Raw genomic sequence first — 16724 nt, 5'->3', positions numbered from 1 at the left:
CGTAATAAGAAAAATCAATTTCTTCCATTCTTAATTTAATTTCTTTCTTTAATTATTAATTAATCGTTATTAAAAAAATCAATCGTGAAATACGTACTTACAAAATCGACCGCTCGCGTTTATTATACCAATGATATTTCACGAGAACATCTTTAATGACCTACATATTAATTTGCCATCGCAAAAAGAACAAGAAGAAAAGATTGCGACTTCTACGAAACATTAGTTGAACTATCGTCATTTTAGAACACTCAAGGGAATGAGCCCATCTAAATAATGGAAGACTACTCTTTTTCGTTCCTTTCTTCTTTTTCCCTTCGCGTTTGTATGATTACAAGAAGAGTAAAGGAACTTTGATAGATATTCAACGAAATCATCAAATAAATTGAATGTCGTTTTACCTTACGTTTAAAAGGATGCTGGCGGCTATGCGCAATGAGCACATACTTCTAACGCAGCCAGGCTGCGCTTTCAGAGATAATGCGATGATGAGAACTGATGATAGCGATTACGTCGGTCGCACGTGGAGGATACGATCGATTTCTATTCTGCAAAAGTGAAACATCGCTTTAGAAAAGATGTCTTCTATTTGAATAGCTCTATTTGCTCGAGATTTGTCGTTGCCTCTGGTCTCTTGGTCGATGCAAACTGTATCTATACCTGGTTGAAGTCAGTTAGAAATTTTCTACAAATATTTTATTAAAACTTTCTTAATTATCGTTTGTTTGAAAATTATGTAAAATGAGGATAAGCGGCAAGAAAGCCCGAACAACGATATTAAGTAACATCGTTGCTTCCAGAGGAAAAAATATAAAAGTTTTTCTTTCGAGGAAAAATCCAAGAAAATGTACAACTTGATAAAAGCAACCGCCCAATCCAAAAACGAAAAGTTTGTTAATCGGTTTTAAAGAAAAAGAGAAAAGACGTTTTTACGGAGGCGTAAGAACCGAGAACTAGTTCTGTTGCTAATTAAATTAGTATTATATTATATTAATGATAATCTCCAATGCTTTGTTTTCCCTGACAAGAGTTCGTTGTTACAAAAACACCGGCGAGTAGAAATAATTTCCATTTAAGACGTTCCGTCTTGCCCGTTACGATTTTCCTCTCTGTGTCATTCCTTTATTTCCTGCTGTGCAATCTCGTAGAATTCTAAAAAGACGAAACGAAGATTCTCGAGAGGCATACGTGCACTCGATCTACCGTAAAATAGTGTACATACTGCGTCGGTTCTCGCGTTCCTCCGCCAGTATCGAACAAGGTGAACGCGATCGCGGACAACGGAATTAAAAACGTAGAAGAAGGAAGGGAAGAGGAAAGAGTAACTGGAAAAAAGAAACGCAGGGTAAAAAAACGAACCAGAGAAGAAAAAGTAAGAAAAAGAAGAAAAAGAAAGAAGAAAGGGAGGTAGTAGGGAAAAAAAGAAGTAGAACAATGTCCTCTTTGTTCCATTGAACGCTCGCGTCGCCTCGTTCAATCCAACGAAGAAGACAAGCGCGCGCGCTCATCTGGGGAACGATCACGGTTCAAATGCTCGTTTTTCAGTAGTGAAAAAGATAATATGTACAAGACTCTGAGTTAACGTTTGACTTCTTCTTTTTTTCTCTTGTTTTCTCGTTTCTCTTTTTTGCTCATTTGCTTCCTTGCAAGTGACACGTGTTTCTTTTTGCTTCAACTGCAACAGACTGACCATCGATCTTTATCGTGCTGTCGAATGATATTGAAATCTGCGTGTGTGTGAGTAATTATGCAGATGTACGTGTTTCCACGTGTCTATGTTCCACGTAGGTGTCGTACATATAATGTGTATGTGTGCATTTTTTTTCTAAATCGGCTATTTTCTAAAGCAACAGCAACGAGAAATAGTCTCCACTGTAATGATCATCAGTCAGCTACTTCTCTCTCTCTCTCTTTCTCTCTCTCGCACTTCATTCGTTCGTATTTCTTCTTTCATTCTTTCGTCCTAACAAACACACATGCACTCTCTCGTTACTGTTTTTCTTTTCTAGTTTTGTTTCCTTCTTCTTTCTTTTTTTGCTTTGTGTTTTACACTTAGCTGCTATCGAGTATGCGTCGAATATGATCGGTTGTTCGGCAGAATCGGAAGACGGTGGTTTTTCTGGTTTTTATTTAAAAAAATACAGGTCCAGCACGCGGTATAACGATTCGTCTCGGTTCGGCCACTTCTTAACGTTGTGACCGGAAGTTCTAGATTCGGCAGCGGCGAATGCGTATCCGTGGGTCGACTTAGGCGAGCTTTCTGGCTTCTAGAGCTTTTAAAAGGGACATTTGCTTCTCTTTCTTCTCTTTCTGTCGTTTCTTGGCTTTACAACGTGCAGGTTCGTTTCGATTTTACAATACGCAGAAAGGAATCGAATTTTTGGAATGGAATAAGTATTGTACGTTTGATACAGTGAAATTTTTATTAATTGTTCCATCTTCGTGTATCCGATTTATATATTAAGAATAGAATTCAGAATATCTCACCCAATTTTATTTACGACAGAACACTTAAGGAAACGTAATCGTGCCGATTTAAAAATACAGTAAATAGAGGATTCTTTTCTTTTCATTTATTCTCATCTTTTTACTTATTGCACCAAAATCCCTACGACGCAAACGAGAATATGGCGTGAAAATTTGATTTTCGTGGATTATTACATGGTGTTGTTTCAACGAATATATCCACTATCTCGAAAAATGATCTCGAAAGAAACTTACAATTAGCTTTCCGCATGTTATACCTCTTTCCTCATATGCATACTACACACTTACTATCAAGATACAAGCTATGACAAAGAATTCCACTTAAATCTGACATTTTGAACACAATTGCCACCTGAAGCTCAACTTTGATCTTTCTTCTAAATATACATATATCGTATAGAGAAAATTCGACTCCTTTCCATTCTGTCTTAACAATTATACTATTAGTTTATCGACAAAAATAAATCGTATGATAAAAAATCTCGCTTCTACATCGCTACAGCAACGAAAGAGCATAAAAAGACTTTTAATCATTGTTAGAATATTTATTTATATTAACCGCGTTTTATTCAAAAAAACTATTTATAAATGGTTCCTCGTATTTTTCGTTATAAAAAGGAAAACAGGGTTGCCCTCTATCGAAACATTCATTCAGGCTCGTTTATTTGTACTTATACGGATCTATTTCCCTCGACTAATCGTGTAATATCGTTTAGAAACATACTTATTTCTTTTCTTTTTTTCTTTTTCGCCCTCTTTCGGGGACTCCCCGAAAATTCATCATTCGCCTCTGCGCGCGCGCGCTTTTAAAACATACGCTTGCACGCATGCGCGTACGCGGTTCGTTCTCCACATAGTGGATTTTCGTCGAAAAATGAACACTTGTTTTTCTCAGGATAGGGCCGCACCTACGTCGAGCAGCGGAAAATCGCGAGGAAAACGTAGGACCGGGATCGATTCGCTGTGCGGTCAACTAGGCTATATGCAAATCAAGCTGCCGCTATTTAAAACAATAGCGACAATTAGTACACGTCCCTTACTCGACGTCCAACCCTTGGAGCTTTAGAAATTCTTGAAACTCTACGCCTTTCACATTCTTCCCAGAATCGAGGACGAAATTCTAAATAGAGATTCCTTTTCTTTTCTTTATTTTTTCTAGAATTATAAATCTTATGAAAGATCTTTGAGAATATTTTAATTTAGAAAATAGCTTCTTTGTGAGTTTTAGAATGTACATATACTAGATTTGTAGCTAATTGAAGGTGTTAGTAAGGTAATTAGCTAGTTTACCTGATTTTTAGCTTATCTATCGCTAGATGTGTGTGTGTTTTTTAAACACAACTAAGGGGATGAAGCCTAATTAGAAAGTTACTTCTTCCGCTAATATTATGCGCATTCTTCGTAAATGCGATTCTCGTAACAGAGAATAACAGCGTAGTGATAAAGAAACAAAGTGAAATTTAAGAAATATATAGACGCATGAGTATACGATCGAGCCTCACACAATTACAGAAGGCTCTGTGTATTAGCTTAAAAGAAAATTCACGGGACACTGTTTTCCCATTAGAAACGATTAAACATAAAAATAAATAGATAGAGACTTTATTTTTATGCTCCGAGGATTGAACGACGATAACATTATCTCCTATTGTCGATTATTAAGTACCTAATCCAGAGCTAATCGCTTAGCTCAGAAATCGAGAGGGAAAGCATCGTCGAGAATCGAAAGACGATGCGTTTTCGCTTTGCACGCGTACTTATATACGCAGTTTATTTTCTGCTCAACGATAGGTTCAGCGTGGTACAGTGGCGTTTTCTTTAGGAACAGTTCGTGAAGGGTTGATTGCAAGAAAGAAAAAGAGGATGAGGAATAAAAAGAAGGGGAAAAAAGGGAAGAAAGAAGAAGTAAAGTAGAGGAATTCGCAAAATAGCGAACAGCGATTCTTTCGACGGGAGGCGACGAAAAATATAGAATAAATCTACGGTGTGTGTACTCGTGTCTGCGTGTACGTGTGTATACGTGTGTATTACTGAATACAATGATATTACATAGATGACACGTGGCTCTCTTATACAATTATGCAAGCAATTAACAATCGAACTCTATGTAAGTGTGAACGTGTCCAGTGTATGTATAAGTATTGTATATACGTAAAGATTTTTTTAGGCAACGTACCACGACTCGCGCATACCTATATTCGTAATGATAATGTTCGATTAATTAATTACGAATCGAATAACGATGAATCGATGACGATTAATTAATAGCGGTAATTTATTTCACCGCTAAACACTTCTCTACCCGATATGTGTTAGTCGAAATAATATTCTACAACGTTCGTACGGACACAAGCGACACATCGATACATCATCGTATTTACCATTCGTCGTTTTGCATTATAATACACGTAGAAATTAATTCGTCATTATTTATGTATAATATACATCTGAAAAATCACAGTTACTTAAAAACATCTTGGCTTCTCGCTTTGTTATCCCTTTACCTGCCATTCATTCGCGCTTAAACACATTCACACATATTTCACATTCGTTTATTACTTATCTATTTAGCTTTTATCCGGCCGAACGTTCGTTACTCTTCGATCATTCTTCTTTCTCTTTCTCATCCGTGCACGCAAATACCTCTTTAAACCTCGTTAACAAGCACGATCAACGTTTTAACGGCTAATTTTCACGAATGTATTATTCACGTACATCTAATATTTCTTCCTTGCCTTAGTCCTTTGCTGTTTCTATCGATAGAAAAGATCTTTCGCGTAAATTAACCCTCCGTAATAACAGGTTATTTTTTTACGGCTCTTATTTACTTTATCTTTCTTTTTTTTTTCCTGCTTTACAAAACGAAACATATCAATGTTTTAATTTTTGTGTCGCTTAATGAATATACATAAAAGTTTCAAAAGAAATCGATAATTTCTCTCCTCGACGTTATTCGAATACAAATCTGTAATTAGCCGGATAGATCGAGGATAAATCCAGTTATAGAGGATTAGAGGCAATATCTTTTTCCTGGACGTTATTTGGCTTAAATATCCCTCACGTGTGTTATATATATATCGGTGATTGCGAAATTAGTCGATGCTCGTAATGAAAAATTATCGTATCTCTTTTTCTTTTCTATTATTTAGTTTCTTTTCTCAATTGGGTTGTAACATATGAAATGTTTATTTATGGGAATATTAGGAGAGTAATAATTATTCGAGCATTAGATGTGAAACTATAGGGAAAATATTAGAGTTGAATTAACTCGTTACTTATATCTTTCTACTTGTATTAACTCGCCAAGGAACGATATTGTACCAGAAATGGAATAGTAAATAGTAAAATTCGATTCATCGATGCTTGGAATCATAAATAAATATTATAAATAGCCAATACAAAAATCAACAACGTGCGAAAAATAGATAATTTGAAGTTCAACTAAACGATGAAATATTTAACAACGCTTTTGGAAACAAAATCAAGAGATCCTACTTTAATTTCTCGTTCCTTCCTTCGTTTGAACAACTTTTCTTAAGGAAACTAACTTTCCTACTAACAAATATATACATTTCGAGAAAAATTCGTTACATTAGTCTTTCATGAACACTTCATGAAGAAGTCTTTCACAAATAGAACACGAAGCATTGTAATTATTCATAAATAATTGTTTCACTCAAACGATGAACACTTTGTTTGACAAATGATTTAAGGAAACCAAGTAGCTAACAAATGTCTCATATGTTACAATCCAATCACTTTCAATCGATTAATTTATACTTTTAAAAAGATATTGTTTACGCGCTACGATCGGACTCGAGGAAAAAATATAACGTAACAGCGTTCGATACTTTGCTACATAAGGAGATTTGCCATAAAAAATATTTGATACACTACGTACGAAAATATAAAAATTTTAAACAATAATTTAAAAGAAGGGCTCTTAACTAGCGTCCTTCCACTTAAAAAATGACAATATAAAAATTTATATTATTATCTGTTATCGTTATACCGACTATCGCCAGGCCAATTCAACTTGAATCTCTGATTATATTTCGTTTTCTGCGGAAGAATTGGTCGGTGATAATCAAGAAATCAAACAAGCATTAATCGTCTACTCGCGAACTACGATCGTATCAGAAGCTTATCGACCAACAAAAATCTACCTCTACGTTCAATGTTATCCACTGAAACGAATTGTGTGCCTTCTCTTTTTTAATTACTATCTTCCTTTTACAGCACCTTTTTCTTCTTACAAATTTTTCCAAGCGCACGATGTTGCTTTTACAAAGCGCCGGAAATTACGATCCATACTTTCACTGAATATTTCATCGAATTCATTTCGTGAATTTTTCCTATAAAACGAGATAAAACGCGATATTTATACAAATGTCTTCGTATCGGCGACGAGAATCGAGGATTTATGAGAAAAAGTCAGAAGACGAACGCGAAGATACGGAGAAAGTTCGTTTCTCCTGAAACAATGTCTTTGAATAGCTATGGGACTTGCTATAAGTGAAAGGAGGGTATTTAGATTCAACGAAGAAGAAAAGATCGTGGATTCATTAGGCAGTTCTCGAAAGGATCGAGCTTGAAGATCATTTTTATTTGAAGATCGAACGACGACCAAAAAGATAGGAAAGTTCGAACGAAAATAAAAAAAAAGGAAGAGATGGAGATGAGAACGTCTGTCCAACGACGGTCTGGAGATTTGATGAAGATCTGTCTTAAATCAAAGAGCAAACATCCAGCTGACTCGCACGTGATTGCTGATATCGAAATAAAGATTCGATATCGTGATATTGACGTGTTCGTCGCATGACGATTCTCTCGCCTCCCTTATTTTATTCCCTGCTACTCAAATCATGCATATTCCTCAGGGAAATATTTTAGAACGAAGTCGATCGAATTTTCCCTTCATTCTCATTTGCACTTCTGTTCGTTCAGACATAGGAATATGATCAGGGCCAGCGCAAGGCAGGTTCAGCGCGTTCACCGGAACCCGGCTCCAAAATTAACCCAATTAAAAAATAACGATTTTAATTAACTTTTTACAGAATGATGATACCATTAACAAATGTAGTACATTTTTTTAATGGCGATGATTCAATTTAAAAGAGTGAGAAAAGTCATCAAAGTTCAGTGTAACTTCACAAAGTTCTCATATCCTGGAAACTACATTAGATAAAAAAATCCAGGCGCTTTCAGAGAAATGTACTTTTTAGAGAAATTAAACTACAACAATAGTTTTTTGCAAAAGTCGTACATGATTACAGATTTTGTACTTTCATTGAACTTTTGCTCCTTAAAAGCGAATTATAGATGCGAACAAATATTACTTGGATTTGATTAAAAAACTGCTTATAAAAAATATATAATATGTAACAGCATTTGTAAATAAATAATTTTTCGTTGTAAAATTTAAGTGTAGGATTTGAATGTATATTCAGGCTTCGCAAAAGGTCACGCCGGCCCCAAATATAATGACTGGTAAAGAGAAAATATAGAACTTGAATATAGAACACGGATTTGTCCAGAAATTAATCACGAAAATTCACGGATTCACGGTAAAACGTTTCTGGAAAAAATGGCTCGATGAATGTAAAATAACCGAATATTGTAATAACGAAAAGTTGAGCTTGAGATATAAGAAGGATGGAAGAAATTCGAGAAAAAGAAGAGAATGTTTGTAGCAGACTGAGACACGCTTTTATCATTTTTTATCACCAAGTTAACATTGGATACCGTAAATATTGATATAAGTAGAGATTTGGATAATCAACCGTTTGTGAAGCATTGGGCATTTGGAATTCACAACTGTCGACTCGTCAAGGATTATCGTCGACGAAAGAAGACTGAAACGAATGTCAATCCTTGGCAGTGTTGGTATGAAGCGTAAACGAAACTTTCAAGGAAAGTTGATTTTAGATAATATAGAATGCAAGGAATGCAGCGCTACAAAAAATTTCCGTTGTCCATTACTCTCTTAGCACGTAAAATATACACCGTTTTACGAGATTAAACGTTATAGCATTCTCGGTTAAAGCTTTTTAAACATTCAGCGATTCTTCACGCTAAACAGTAATTAAAGTGTCATGAATGAATTTGCGATTTGTCGAAAATGTATTGTCCATATTCTCAAATATGTTAATTATAAAGAAGCGACGAATAGAGTCGTAAACGATTTTCGGAACGTCTACGGGTCGTATCGAAGATTCACTGCCCGCACTGGATATATACTACACACTTGTCCTTGACACAATGATCACAATAAAATTATTAATACAGATATATACGCGTATGTGTATATATATGTATGTATATATATGTATGTATATGCATATATATAAAGAATTTAAGTAAACGATCATCGTTAAATAATGATTTAGTAATCAATGTGACGTTTAATGTACAGTGACGACACCCGTGTGATTTTAACGTATATGTATGTTGTCTGTGTCTAACTATCAAAGAGAAGTCATAGACATATTTCTTTATTGTAGTACGAAATTATTCCTCGAGAGCTGACGTGTCATCTCTAGAGATTATATCCTACCTAAATACTTTTTACACGCTAAATGTTCGCTCGAAAAAAGCTGAGGATAAAAAAAACAGCCAGTGGTGGCAGTAAACTTCATTCAGCGTTGGTGTCGCCGTTAGTTTAACCATATTTAACATGAACGACGACAGCAGGCGCGACTCAACTGAATTAAAACATCGATCAAGAGCTATTCCATTAATGCTAAGGTCAATTATGTACAAAAATTTGCTTTATATATTACATGACGATTTCGATCCGCCGTTAGAATGAATCTCCGACGACGGATACCCGGCAGTTAAAGGAATGGTGTCGAGCGCCGTGCACCTTCCCTTAGGAGAGAACGTTGACCTCGCGCGGTGAGCTACACACATTTAAAACGCTACTCGTCGAGTTAGGCGTGATTTGACTTCGGGCTTCATTCTGTGCCTGTCGTATCGCTTCCTTATATGGACCTCGTTTCTTCTTGTTGTACCGCGTCTAAAACAGACATCGATCGATATTTACAATTATTATACTGCTACTTTACTACTCTGCAGCAACTAGAAGTTAGAATCAACAATGAATCTAAATTGCCATCTTTCTAAGTGAAATAAATTTATTCTTTTTTGAATTATATATATACGTATGTGGATGAATAAGATATCTACCTTGAATGTTTCTAAAAATGGACTCAACTGGTCACACGACATTAGAGAACTTGTCGAAGAGCCGTACCAGGCGACGTGAGCCTGCGGTCCGGACGACGTGCCATCCTCTTTACAAGAAACTGTGATGCTGAGAACCTGGAAGAACAAACACACATTTTAGAATACGATATTTATTTAAGCTGAATACACATGATCATACTAGAGAACACATATTAAAAGGAATATCCAGCAAAATAAATGAATATCTAACAATGCATACTGTTACGTCGCCTAAAACATCGGCGCTGCAGCTCTCGCGACCGGGCAGCCGACGACCTGCGTAACGTCATTTCGACCCTCAATAAACCTAAGGACCCACCATAACTTGCCTGTTTCTTTGTATTGTGTCAACATGGGTCTTCAGGCGATCCGTTATCTTGAAAGATTTCTTAAGGCTAAAAATATTTGCGACGCACATCAGGTTTTCAGAAAGGTCCTTGGGTTTATTAGGCGCAATTAAAAACACGGAGAAAGCGGGTACGCGCCCATTAGGAAAAACCGAACATCTGTCTAATAGAACAGGCTGGGTTTTCCCATGCACAAGGTCACTCACGAACCACGTTGGTCGGAGGCTTCCTACTCATTACTTCTCCTACAACTCTAGGAGGGTCAAGTCGCAGACTTCTCCTGCTACATCAGGAAGGTCAAATCAACTTATTTCGTCAACACCGCTAGGTCAAGTCAACTTACTTCTTCTACATACTACAACGTCGAAGTCTAACATCCAAATCTAACGTCTATCAAGTATCCTCTAGTGCTACGTCCACTAACATACGAAATTCGACAGTACGAGCCTTGCTCTACTAGTCATATCTATCTCATCTTCGTGCGACAAGTTGTTATCGACGATTTATATCTACTCAACAGTGTAGTCTAAATGTTGGAAATATATATTTTATAATTCTGTGAATCACAGTGTTATATAAACTTAATCACCCCTATTATCTTAACGGAAATCAGGGGATCGATCAACTCGTGGTGTCGATTAGTATAATCGTAACGGGAATTTACGACTCCCGTTGACGTCTCTCCTCGCGATTGCGTCTCCCCGCGATTGGTCGAAATTACACATACCTTTCCAGGCCACCAAGGAAATCCATGAATCTTTCCCCACACCACGTCACCAACGTCCATTCTTCTACCGTTAGCAGTGAGGCAATGTTCGACAGGCGTCGCAGCAAGACGCATCATCAAAGGATGAGACTGCGGTGGAAAGTCCGGAGCTGTTTCGCCGGCGTCGACTTCAGGTTCCTGTTCACTTAGTTCATCACTGCTTGCACCAGGACTTTTGCAACCCAACGAAGAATTACTCACAGGATAATCACATCTAGCGTAAGCGTTTGTATTCAATCTCTTCAGAGATATGGATAGTTTTTGCTTCAGGCACTGCTCCTTTATGGCTGTATACGATTCGCTGCCCGGAAGGACGTTCCAATTCTGCTGATTCTCGGTACTTCCGGATTCCAAACAAGGCTGCTGATGCTGCGACTGTTGGTTCTTGTGTTTACGGTCTTCCTTGTGTTTCTTTTTATGCTTCACTTTATGCTTGCGACGGTGATACGATAATGTGTCGTACGTAGGATTGTAACTGTAAGAAAAATAAATCATAATTAGTGTCATATACAACATATATTTGTATCATAAATCCAAAATACGGTAGTTACGAAAAGTATTTGATCACTATTGTATTTATTATACCTTTTACACGCTAATTAATTAGGTCCAAATAGCATATTCGTATCATTTAGTGGTACTTTTGTAGTGATACTATGAAAATGATATGTAGAACCTCATAAAAGAGCGCCTCATTAAAAAATAAGAATATGTGCAAATACTTTTTCTGTAACCACTATATAGATGCACCGATAACTAGTATCTTAAAACGGTTATTTTACCGTGGAGATCCATTGCAAGGAGATCTCGCAGGCGAAACTCCACCGAGCATTTTCCTTCTGGCCTCTTTCTTAGCCTTCTTCAGTGCACGTTTCGCAGCCTTAGCACTGGCGTCCTTCACACCCTGTTTCTGAGGATCTACTTGCTCCTGTCCATCTTCCTCTCCATCCTCACGATAATCGTAATCGTTGTCAAAATTCCTGGGCAATTCCAACGGATCTCTCTCTGTTTCTGTCTGCACCTCCTCAGCTTCATCAGTTTCCTGCTCGTACTCCGGATCCTGAATCTTGGAGGGTATTTTCAAGACAGTCCCTTCACCCTGAGCACCGAAAGAGATCTTAATCACCGGTGTGGTTCTAGCTGTCCTTGTCGGATCTTCGAACACTGTCTCGTCCCATAGATCCTCCATAGATCCGACGGATCGCTTCTTTCGCGGCACGCGACCCGTTCTTGGCCTCATTGTCGAGTCCGCGGCCGCGAACGTTTTTTTCTCCTCTTCTTCTGGTATTTTTGCACTTTCCACGGAGGAGCTGCTAAGTCTTCTGGGTGTGGCACAATACGCCATTGATGGATTGCTATCACAATCCGTTGATTCCATGCGTTCCTCTGTTGGCTCCATCGCGTTCGCCGATGAGTCGCCCTCCTCGGCTCGATTGTTCCAGTACGATGGGCCAATCTTCACCTTTTCTGCAGGAGAAAAAGAGAAACAGATAAATGACGAGGCTCGAAGAGATTCCGTATTAGTGTTATTCTAACATTCTTAGTTGGTTAAAGTAAAAGTAGTTTCGTAACATTTATCTTTATAAAAAGGAAAACATATATATGTGTATGTCTGTATATGAATGTCTAAATATCATATCATCTATGGAGTTTTGTAAAGTATGCAATACTTTCTATCTTTCATTTTTCTTGATCTGTTGCAACTCTTCGTACTTTTTTCAGAGATAATTTTGCGTTTTCTCAAACTTTTTCACTCGTCATATATTTTTATAACTATTCCAGATAAGCATACGATTGGAGCATTTTGTAAGTATAGAAGGATATAATCTTGTGTCAAAGATAACTAGTTACAGTTTATAAAAAGACATTTTTACGTCAATAGTTATGAATATGTCACATGTATATCAAACATAGATAATTACAATTGAAGAGTAATATAATGAATATAATTAGATTATTCAGTTTATTAGAAATATTATCGTATTTCTCACTCAATGAGGAGTTTGATCGTTCAATTATCAAAAATAGTAAGTTTTATCCGGCTTCTATTTTTGCATCGCATGAATCTTTTTATTTTAATGATCCTCCTTGCACATTCAGCTAGTCGTAATTAAGTGCAAATTATTGGTGTTACGCGTGTTTTCCACGGACGATCTTATTATCTGCAAATGGACCTTATGTAATTCGACTATATTCGAGATAGTTGCTTTAAGCACCTTTTCCGAGGGCAAGCTTCTAAAAGATTAAGATCACGCGTTATACGAAGCACTTCGTCTAAGCAATTCAAAAAGCAAAAACTCAATAACGCAACGAAATCTTTATATAAAAGAAGAAAAAGAAATTTATATGTATAGAATTGTATAACAACTATTTCTTTCATTTGAAATAATTTTAAAATAGAAGAAGGTAGAAAAACTTTCTTTAAATGAAAAATATTAACCATTCGCTTGCATGGCATTGTTGATTTCGTTTGGTTGAAGTCTCGAAATTTTTGGGATGAGAGACGGTCCAAGTTTCGACGAATCGGGGCTGAGTGCTGTAGACGACGAGGACTTCGCTGTTTGATGAGATGACACCGTGATGTTCTCGGACTGACACTCAGAGAACAGTATTCTCGAGGCTTTTTGCGGCTGCTGACCACAACGTCGATCGCTTCTTCGAGTGGATCCATGGCCCGTGACCTAATGAAAAATCATGCGTTTTTACCGATGCGTAAAACTCATCTGACAACTACTCCATTTGCAGTTTCTCGCTGCCCGATTTGCAATAGATTTACGCTGGGAAGATATTTCAATGGAATTTTGTGATATAACATATAGCCAGCACTAAAAATATATTTTAAGAAACTAAAATGCTAATCACTAAAATGATATAGTTATTTTTCAAAATAAGCTATTAGTCATATTAAAATAATTTCCATATAATTCTATATGCTTTCCAGGCAACTTTCCAAATACTGCTAAGGTATATCAGAGATTTGTCATAATGAAACATTTAGTGGCAGATTTTCTTCCTTTAAAAATTTTCAAGACAACTGGTGAAATTCCAAATATAAATCACGATATAATGTACTTCGATGAAACTTCTAGCGTCTGACACGGAGCCAGCGAAATAAACTATCTTAAGGCTAAACACGTGTACTGTACGAGAGAACGCCAGTACCCACCAAATGTACCATTAGAACACTTTGTGCTCAAGCGAAGAAGAACTCGAGAGGCAAGTTGCCATGCCCGAATCAAACTACTATCGAGCAATGTAAGTGCACCTCTTGGAAGACAACGCGTTAAGTTACTTTTCCTCTAGTTCAAAATCGTATGACTTTCTTCCTTAGTCTGGCGTGCTCATTCGACGAAGTTTCCTGCAACACAATTTACTCGTTTCTTTCGCTCCTATTCGCGGGTTTCCTTCGTCGATGCCCGAAACTTTTCACAACCTACATCAGATTTGACGGTTTTTACCATCGTAACATCACAACAATAATTTTCTTTAAAAAAGAAAAAATCTCGATGAACGTTAACGAAGTCGTGAATTCGCGTATTGTTTTTTTTCTTTTTTTTTTTTTTTTTTGTCGCGTTGGTTAAGTTAGCTGAGATCGTTCATTTCGAGATGACGGAAGATTAAACATGATTAATTAATTTAAATTAACTAATTTTCACCGTTAGTACCTTCCTATTATTATTCGAAAGATGTAGAGGGATTACAATGAAATACGAAATATTTCTATTTGCAAGGGCTCGAAGCTTTAATATTTAAAGCTTTTGCATAAATTTCTACAGATTTAAAGATATCCAAAAATACGGTTGTGCGATATTTTCACCAGATATGTAAAGAGTCGTTAAGAGAAATATAAAAACGAGCATCCGACTATTCGGTTGTTCCCATTGAAATTAAAAGCTGATAAAAAATAAATACAAATGTAAATTGATGTAAATTTTGAAAAAGCACCTTTAATAGATAAAATCGTTAGCTAAAATCGAAAAATCCTGATAATCCACGCAACAAGTTGATACAATTTCGCCAATTAATGGATTAATAAACATCAGGAGCGCGTTACTAAAGCAGAAGCACAGTACAGAGAAGCTCCTCTTACCAGCCTCTCACACATGCACACGAGAAAAAGAGAAGAAGAAAATAGGAAATATTACCTGCTGTTGCTGCGGCTGCTGCTGTTCCTGCTGAATCTCGTCGTGCTTCCGTTTTCTGCTGACGTCCACGTTCTCGCTGTTCTCGTTGCAGATCGATCTACACTTGCTACAGAGCACCTGGCGTGGCCTGAGCCTGACCGTTGGCCGTGCATTCTTGTACCTGGCCGGCGGATTGATGTTCCTACGAAGATCGACTTTCGCGGTAGTCAGCGAGTTCTTTCTCTCCTGAAAGTAGCTGAATCGAGCTGCTATCGTCGCCAATTTGTCGCCATCCGGGTCCGGTACAGGTTCCGGGGGTTGCACGCCACACGGTAGGCCTCTGAAAATAACCGTGCACAATGGATGATTGTTAATGATCGGTCGATCAGTCGTTGAATGTTATCCAGTTTGAATAGAGAGTAATTCCGGAGATCTGTACACGTTACAGGATTATACGCATACTTGTTTTATGAATGATGTAGGCGTTTATAATGGATGTATAAATTATGTCTGTTTTAAATGATCACCGCTGGAAATTTGTGCATACACAGTGACACGTATAATCGCGGTAAATACTGTGGTATACGTGTTAGTTCCGCTACTATTAAAGGATTATGCGACAATTAGGAGATTAACTCTATAAATACGTAATGTTCGTGCAGATACGTGATAAGCGAGTGTTTAAAGTAAAAATTAATGTTACGGACAACTAACTTGTTTAAGGAATTTCACATGTATTGATGTAACGTAGCATTGTTGGAACAATATTAAGGGATATTTCTTATTTTAATATTTGATTGGGAGGAACCAAAATTCTTTAAGAAACTTCACGACGCCTGTTGATCGGTGTGTATTTACTTAATATCAAGCATGATAGACAAGTAACGTCAGTGTATGCTAATTATCTATTATTACGAAAGAATCGATATTATAAAAACGATGCATTGAAAATTAGCTACACTGTTGCAAGTCGTAATATTCCAACGTTTCTTTTGCTGCTAGGACTCTACTTCCTTCCCGAAGATTACGATTTCATTTTATTCCTTGAATCTTTCATTAGAAGGATTCAGTATCGGATTGGAAGAAGACGAATCGATTGGGTGAGTCGGCGAGCTGGGAATTCGAACGCCACGTTGCTGGATTATCTGGGTCATTGATAGACTGTGTTTCCTTCCGAGCTTAACAGTTTAATGTATCAAGTTGTTTATGCTAAACTGGTAAACCTACTATAGATTGATAATTTTTTCTGACCAACAGAGCACGATTAAAAATTCGATATTGTGTAAGGGATCGAAAGATAAATACGCATGAAACTCTATTCTACATTTAACGATCTTAAGAATGATAGGAAAAGTTTATTACGATTTTTATTGCTTTAATCGTAATTTAATCCAGGCTTATGCTTGTTACGATCTTTTTCGAGTATGTACGCGTCTGTTATATCTTGTTTCTATCTCAGTTTATTCCTTAAAGTTAGATCTTAATTTGCCATCTATAGAAATATAGCTAGATATATCTTAATTTATTATACAGATTATAATATATCATTTCATTTCAGTTCATTTTGTTTCATTACTCTAAGGCTTATCTGCTAAAGCGTTTGTACTATGTTTGCCTCTATGCTATAATATGATACGAGCATGTGTTTCCTTATAAATAATTCTCTGTTTTTGCTCCAGTCTTTGGTATTTCGTTCCAGTTCTGGTTGTTCTTCTTTGATTTCTCTATTCATCCAAGCGGAAAGCTCTCAACTTCGTACCTCCCTTTACGGAG

The 16724-nt window shown here is 36.8% G+C and overlaps 1 protein-coding gene across 2 annotated transcripts in view; it reads right to left on the bottom strand.

Moving 5' to 3' along the window:
- Positions 1–3622: 3622 nt before the first annotated feature.
- Positions 3623–16724, bottom strand: part of LOC138184552 (PWWP domain-containing protein 2B) — a 39596-nt gene continuing 26494 nt past the window's right edge. Inside the window, exons 2-8 of one of the 2 annotated variants that reach the window (XM_069122631.1) lie at positions 14973–15291; positions 13268–13508; positions 11610–12294; positions 11029–11302; positions 10789–10965; positions 9676–9810; positions 3623–9505 (exon numbers count right to left, since the gene is read on the bottom strand). In XM_069122631.1, the coding sequence (XP_068978732.1) occupies positions 9359–9505; positions 9676–9810; positions 10789–10965; positions 11029–11302; positions 11610–12294; positions 13268–13508; positions 14973–15291 (1978 nt within the window). In that variant the 3' untranslated portion in view covers positions 3623–9358. Of the gene's footprint in view, positions 9506–9675; positions 9811–10788; positions 11303–11609; positions 12295–13267; positions 13509–14972; positions 15292–16724 lie in introns of both variants that reach the window. The other variant, XM_069122630.1, reaches the window with a different exon arrangement.

Source organism: Bombus flavifrons, chromosome 10 (assembly GCF_040668555.2).
Source record: "Bombus flavifrons isolate JBK064 chromosome 10, iyBomFlav1_principal, whole genome shotgun sequence".
Taxonomy (NCBI): Eukaryota; Metazoa; Arthropoda; class Insecta; order Hymenoptera; family Apidae; genus Bombus; species Bombus flavifrons.
This window is presented reverse-complemented; position numbering and strand designations above follow the sequence as displayed.